At 44.6% G+C, this 7827-nt stretch overlaps 1 protein-coding gene across 1 annotated transcript in view; it reads right to left on the bottom strand.

Moving 5' to 3' along the window:
* Window positions 1-1517: 1517 nt before the first annotated feature.
* Window positions 1518-7827, bottom strand: part of C4H18orf63 (chromosome 4 C18orf63 homolog) — a 45571-nt gene continuing 39261 nt past the window's right edge. Inside the window, exon 12 of the mRNA XM_066624443.1 lies at window positions 1518-1613. Coding sequence (XP_066480540.1) covers window positions 1518-1613 — 96 coding nt within the window. The remainder of the gene's footprint in view (window positions 1614-7827) is intronic.

Below are 7827 nucleotides of genomic sequence, written 5' to 3'. Positions count from 1 at the left end.
ATTGACTTCCTACCTGTTTCTGTTGCCCAGTCCTGCTAAGTTGGTTTAAAATAGTAGTCTAATTCTTACCTCGTTTAAGTTGCTCCCCACATCCTGCACCATTCTTGAGAATCTCTGTACTGATCTAAGGGTGAAGGGCCTCCTCAGATTTACCTGGATGACCCTGTGTGTGGTGTTTGCCCAGAGCTGAGGACCCAAAGGTTTGAATCAACACCACACACAGTACAAATTCTTCTGAAACACATACACTACTTCATTAAAAAGTGATCTTTTATTATTAGTAGTAATAATAATAAGCAGAATGCGAAAAATATTTGCCCACTAACTGATTTATGTTGCCAGTTTGCAATCTGGATATTTTCTCTGTACTTTTAACTTTATCATGGAATTTGGGGGTGAGACATTTGTAATGCCTCTCTCCCCATCCATTCATCTCCCCCATTCCCCCATCTCGCAATCCATTCCCCATTCCCCCATTCCCCAACCATCTTTACAGCTGACCCAACTTGGGCAGGGTCAGAAAAAAGTTCTATGGGAGAATGATTGGGAGAAACCATAGCTGTATGATGTCTCAGTTCAGTTTATAAAGCATAAGGAAAGACTTCTGGGGTCAAAGAGAAGCAACATAATTCAATATCTGGGAACGTTATGTAGGACTTATCTGCAAGGACGTCAAAAACCCTTTCAACAGCTTTTTTACATCAATAAAAATATCAGCATTAAAAAACAGTTCAGCCAGCTTTATAGGGACTTCTTTAGCTTTTGAAACAGACTTCCTAGAGTAAAACAAGCTTGCATTGGTTTAAGAAGGTTGATTGGGCCAGGCAAATGGAAAGAGATTTCCCAATGAGAAAATATTAATGCTTACTAATGTTGGTAGTATTCATTACTATCTGACCTTTAAGCAATAATTTGGTGTCTTGGCCCCTTTTTGCTCTTGGCCAAGTACCATTTTTCCTCTAAATCTACTGATATTGCTTTTGGCCATTACAATAGAGACCCCAACAACTCAACGAACTAATTACTAACTCCAAACTTTGAATCATTTTTCTTTTCAAGAGTTGACTTTTCTGGCACAAGGACTGCTAAAGCTGGATGGGAAAACTGACATACTTACTAATCATGCTTATTTTCTCTCATATTTCAATGAGGTCAGCATCTTTTTTAAATCAGTCCTCCGTCCACCAAGCATTATTCATTAAATGAATGAATATTTTGTAATGTCTTAACTGTGGCTAGTAGTGCTGGGAGAGTGTAATGTTCATGCCTAGGTCTCTGAGATGGGACCAGATCAAGACTTCATGATTGGCACAGCAACCATGAGCCTTTTTTAGTCAATATCTTCTCCATTTCTTAGTCAGTTTCTTCGCTGTGCTGGATGCACAGTGGATGTGGTACTTACTGCAGGGCAGGCTGAAGGTGATCCAGTTCTCGAGGAGATTAATCACTCCTCTCATCACGATTTGGCAAGATTTAGATTTATCCAAACTGCTTTCCTCCACAGGGGTACAGAACTATTAGAACTGGAAGTTTATGGATTTGAATGGATTCCTGATGGCTCTGGGGATTTTTCTGATGCTAGGATTAGTGGTTCTGCTGTGATACTGGTGAACCTGCAGAATGGGGAAAAAGAGAATGCCTTAGATATGATCACACCTGAGCATCCTCTGCCTATTCATAGAGCTAAATCAACTCCCTGCCTTACTAGCATCCTTTTGGAAATATAAAATCTGGGCAGATGTTTTGAATGAGCGTGGGGGAAGACAAATCTGTAACAATGAAGGGCCCAGTCCTATCTAATTTTCCAGTACCTGTGCAGCCGCAATGTAGCCTCAAGGTAAGGTAACAAATGTTCCCATACCTTAAGGAGGCTGCCCCACCACATACCCCACATACCACATACCCATACCTCTTTGACTGCTGCCCCACCACAAGATGCAGTGCATGCTCCATTGGCACAGCTACACTGGCATTGGAAAATTGGATAGGATTGGGCCCGATGGCAGTAAAGGTATTCTTCTCTGCCACCATTGTGTCCACAGAGAGTGGCTCAGTGAAACTGTTCTAGGTGGTGCATGAACTTTTACATCAGGGTCTGCAGGGGGGAAGAGAACATCTTGGTGGCATACTGTAACTAATTTGAAAGACACTTCATGGATGATTACCTTCCAGTCTCAAATCTGATGTTCTCACAAGTCTTCATAACCCAACTACAGGGATTCCTGGATGAAACCGATTAGCTTAGGGTGCAATCGGTCCCATCTGGTCCCATCTCAGAGACCTAGGCATGAAACCAACTTTCCAGCATTGGCATAGCTGTGCCAGTGGGGCATGTGCTGCATCCTGCAGGTGGGGTGCTGTCACAGAGGCCGCCTCAAGGTAAGGCAATGTTTTTTCCCCCTTACCTCAGAGTTGCACTGCCCTTACCTCAGTGGACCAAAAGTTGGTTAGGATTGTGCCATTAACACATTTCAGTCTGGATTTTGGCCAGGGTTTGGGACAAAAATGGCTTTGGTCATACTAGTTGATGACCTACACCAGGATCTAGAGCAGGGGTGGGCAAACTTTCAACTTTAGGGACTTTAACAATTGTGTAGGAGAGAGAAGTTCAGCAGGTGCAGCTTGTCATCTGTGAGATGACAAGCTGCACCTGCTGAAATTCCCTCTTCTATACAATTAGGCCCAAGAGACCTTAAGTTGAAAATTTGCCCACCCCTGATCTAGAGGGATAAATGCATCTCCATTGTTCTGCCAGATATTTCAGTGACTTTTGAAACCATCAACATACTTCTGGAATACTTGACCAGGATAGGGCTTCAATATACTTCTGGAATACTTGACCAGGATAGGGCTTCAGGGCACTGTGTTGCAGTGGTTCCAATCCTTTATGGAGGGTAGATTTCATAAGTTGTATTAGGGGACTTTGGTTCAATACCATGGCCATTGGCATTCTGCAGGGTTTAATGTTGTCCCTCATGTTGTTTATCATTGAACTGCTGAGGGAGCTTATCAGGGAGTTTGGGGTAGTCACTAGTGTGCTGGGGACACCTTGCTTTGTACCTCCATTGCATCTGATGTTAGGGAGGGCTACGGAGTTTCTGAACTGTGCATGGAATCAGTATGGGGCTAGATGAGAAAGAATGAAACTAAATCCACACAAGACATGTGCTATTAGAAGATCTGTGACTCAGGTTGTAGATTGTCAGTCTATCCTGGATGGTGCTACATTCATCTTGAAGAAGGAGGTTCACTGCAGGGTGAACCTAGAGCCAATCTTGCACCTAGATACTCTGGTCTGAGATGGTTTTGTCCATCTATTTCTAGGGTCACCCCTTGCCTGTAGCTTTTGGTTTAGAGCAGGAGTGCCCAAACCATGGACCTGGGGCCACTTGCAGCCCTTGAGGACTCCCAATCTGGCCCTCCAGGAGCCCCCAGTCTCCAGTGAGCCTCTGGCCCTCTGGAGACTTGCTGGCCTGATGCAACTGCTCACAACGTGAAGGCCAACTGTTTGACCTCTCGCATGAGTTGTGGGATGAGGGCTCCCTTCACTGCTTCCTGTTTCAGATCTGTGATGGAGCAGCAGCAGCAAAGGAAAGGCTGGCCTTGCTTTCTTTCATAGGCCTTGAGCTATTGCAAGACCTTCATTCATTCACATAAGTTCCATCTCTAATATATTCATTTATGTAAATTTATTCAAATTTGAAATTTAAATTACTTCTTTTTTCCCCCAGCCCCCGACACAATGTTAGAGAGATGAGGTGGCCCTCCTGAAGTTTGGACACCCCTGGTTTAGAGACTACAGATAGTCATTTCCAACTGCAGCATTTTATCAGATCCCCTTTCCCTTCTTTCCCCCTAATCGCCCCACTTGTTTGCCCTTTCTCCTTCCTTCCCTGAATCCCTAAACCAGTGTTATTCAAACTGTGAAGCGCGGCTCTTTAGGGCGGCACCAGGAACTCAAAGGGGAGGCGCAGGATGTCCTCTCGCAGCGATACAGTCACACCCCTGGGCAGAATACGAGCTTGTCTTCTGCACTTTTTTTTTAAAAGCAGAAGAAATGGGAGTTGCTCAGGTGCGAGAGTAGCCGCTGCCGCCCCCCGCTCTTCTGAGCCCTAAACCCTACTTCCTGCTCCTGGGCTCCTCTGGAAAGCTCACCTAATCTCCTTAAGTCTCTTCTCCCCCCCCCCGTTTCCTCCATTTTGCTCTGCCCCTTGTCTTTCTAAGAAATACTCACCTCCTTCTAATTGCTTTAGTCAGTTTCAGTACTTTTATTGGCATACAATTACAAAAAACATTGAACACTTTCATACATAACAGAAAAATAGCTTAAAAGAGCTAACTAATAGTTCATTTACTAAAAACATACCAAGCTACAATTAACTCCTAGAAACCAAGGACTTCAAGAAATAGGGGCAAGCTTCAAGTTGGACGCCACAATTTGTGAGATGAATTGCTTTAGTCAATGCTCCACCACTGTGTGAAAGCTAGCTATAGAATTTGTGTGTGTGTGTGTGTGTGTGTGTGTGAGAGAGAGAGAGAGAGAGAGAGAGAGAGAGGCCAAGTTTGAACTACATTTTTTTTAGCACTTTAGTAAAACTTTGTGCACCTTCACCTCTTTCATTGCCAAATTACACAGTTGTGCCATTGGCCATTACACTGGAACCCTGCACACAATTGTTCTCCCAGTGTGCACAAATTGCAGGTTTTTGTTTTTTTGTTTTAAAAAAAGCACTGCTGGTAACACATGTCGTTGTCCCCCAACCCCCCAAAGAAAATTTGGTGCTATTACACCAGTTCAAATGTATATAAGAAAGACATATACATTGTCTTTCCCACTCATTGGCACAACCATGAAAGAGGGGCTTGGTAACAATCCAGAAGCTTCCATTTTTTTAAAAGTTGTTGTCATGGAAAGACTAGGTAAGTGCTGCACCATCTGTCCAGCTACTCCACTGATCTTGCCTTTCTCTTCTTCCAACTCCTTGGATGCAAAATTAAAATCCTGTTTGATATAGTGATGGAGGTGGGTGAAGGCATTGGAATGGCACTGCAGCAGAAGGTGCTTTCACAGTATTTTCTTTCATTGCCACACAGGTGTAAAAAAGACACCTGGGAATGCTAGGTGTGTATCAAACCCTTTTTTTTTAAAGCACCTGCCTGCTTAAAAAAGAGTTGCGCCTTCTTTTGAGACTGTAGTGGCTCATTGACATGGCTATCTTGGGTAATAAAATTAGTTCTTTATATTCTATGCAAATGCATGCTGACCCTAAATTCATTCACTTTCACAGAAAGCTGACTGCATTAATTCCTTTTGATAGCTCGTTCCCCTGTGTACATTACATAGGGGGTTTAGAGGGAGGTAAAACAGATGGCATTTTGTGAAACAAAGAAGCACTGATCAGATTTGTGCTCATGAAGGCCTCTGTGTGAAAGTCACCAAGCCACCTGCATAATGAGCCCGGCTGTTCCACAGCCCAGTTCATAAGTCATTGGTTTTAACCCCACTCATGATGTAGTTTCATGATTAAAGCATCCCAGATAAAAAGAACCTAAACAGGAGACTGTCAAATGTCTCTCTAGTGCAGTGGTTCCTAAACCACTACAGGGGAGTTGGAAACCTGGTTAGTGTTTGCGTGGGTGGGGGGGCGGGCAACGCCGGAGAGATCGCAGCTCAGTCACTACCAAAGGGCTTGTTTTGTACCTGAGGGGCAGAGCTGGCCTCTTGCAGCTCCTGGAGGCTTGCAGCTGATGTCCTCTATGGCTATGTGTCGTAAACTTGTCGTACATTCCCAGGGTTTTGGGGTGCTTGGAGTTCTTGGTTCTCGAACCCAGAGCCCTCAAGAACCCCTGTTCGGTAGTACAGCCACCACCCTGTATGTGCCAGTGTCTCAGTCCAGGGACACTGAGACCCTCTAGGCTTAACTACGAGGGTCGCCCAGAAAGTAATGCACCACATTTTTTTTCTTCAACAATTATTTATTGAACACAATGAAACTTACACACAAGAAAGAATGATGTTTCTTCTACACTCCCTATTTTTCCACGTAATCTCCGTCCGGTTCTATGGCCTTCCTCCAGCAAGACACAAGGGCATGTATGCCCTGTCGGTACCACTCCTTGTTCTGGTCACAAAGCCATTTCTGCACTGTGCGAATCACCTCTTCGTCATCCTCAAAATGTCTTCCGCGAATGGCATCCTTTAATGGCCCAAACAAGTGGAAGTCTGAGGGAGCTAGGTCAGGGCTGTAGGGTGGATGGGGTAACACAGTTCAACCTGTTTAGTGATGTGTTCCGAAGTTCTCAAACTTGTGTGAGGCCGAGCGTTATCATGCTGAATCAAACATTCACCTGGGTTGTTATGGCGCCGAAGTCGCTGGAAGCGCTTCTTGAGTTTGGTTAATGTCTTCACATAAGCTTCAGAATTAATGGTGCTGCCTCTTGGCATCACATCAATGAGTATGACGCCCTCACAGTCCCAAAACACAGTGATCATGACCTTACCGGCGGAAGCAGTTGCTTTGAATTTTTTCTTCTGTGGAGATTGAGGATGATGCCATTCCATCGACTGTCGTTTTGTTTCGGGCTCAAAATGGTGAACCCAGGTTTCATCACCTGTCACAATCCTGGACAAGAACGCTTCCCCCTCATCTTCAAAACGTTTCAGCAACTCAAAAGAAATGTTTTTTCTGAGAGATTTGTGGTCCACCGTAAGACAGCGCGGAACCCATCGTGCACACACTTTTGAGTAATCAAGAGCACGGATGATTGCATCCACACTTCCTTTGCTGATTGACAGCTTCAGCGCCAACTGCCTAGTCGTTATGCGTCGGTCCTCGCAAATGAGCACATCAGCAAGCTGCGTCTTGTCAGGTGTGACAGCCGTGGATGGCCGCCCCGAACGCTGCAAATCTTGGAGCTCTGCCGAACCGCCTTCTAATGGCCTCACCCTCTGTGCCCAGTGACTAACCGTACTTCTGTCGACTGCAGATTCTCCATAAACTGTACACAAACGTTTGTGAATGTTCCCAACAGTTTCTTTCTCCGCAGTGAGAAATTCAATGACGACACGCTGCTTGTAATGTACATCACTTACAGATGCCATTTCGAAACACTGCTGCAGCTACGCTATCTGTCTGAAGAAACCAAAAATTTGTGTGCGCACTCCTGAAAATTCAAATAATGTATATCTAAAGTTTCGCATTCGTACCATTACTGTAGGCTGAGAAAAAAATGTGGTGCATTACTTTCTGGGCGACCCTCGTATATCCCTTGTAGGCACTGAGCCCTTTCTTTACTTAAAGTCTCAGCCCTCAAGTTACTAGTCCTCAATGAGTATTTGGTAGCTTGCTGAATGGCTAGGCAGGATTCTGAACCTTTGTCCCCAACAGACAATGAAACAACTTAGTAAAAGGATTTTTACTTTATTAAGTACATAGGGTTACATAAAGTTACAAAAGGCAGCAAATGTTAGAGGCATAAAAACTTCTAGGAAACATATCAGCATAAAATAACAAAGCTAACTGGCTATCTCTATTATTCCCTAACTCTCACCTGGGTCAGCTTCTTTTGTAGATCTTCAGCTCCCAGTTACCTATGAGGCCACATGGCCCTGGCAGGGCAGGATGTTGCACCCACCACCTTTCCCACCAAGAGAGACAAAGACAAAGGACCCAGACACCCCCCTGGGCTCTGTTCTTATACTTCTCATGCCAGCAGGATGGGGTGACTGTATTCATTTCAAACTGCCCAATCAGAACTCTTGGGGACAGAATCTTCTTGAAGTGGCACTGGATGCTGGTACTCCTAGTTCTCCCCCTCCCCACTGGA

Source organism: Tiliqua scincoides, chromosome 4, assembly GCF_035046505.1.
Source record: "Tiliqua scincoides isolate rTilSci1 chromosome 4, rTilSci1.hap2, whole genome shotgun sequence".
NCBI lineage: Eukaryota > Metazoa > Chordata > Lepidosauria > Squamata > Scincidae > Tiliqua > Tiliqua scincoides.
This window is presented reverse-complemented; position numbering and strand designations above follow the sequence as displayed.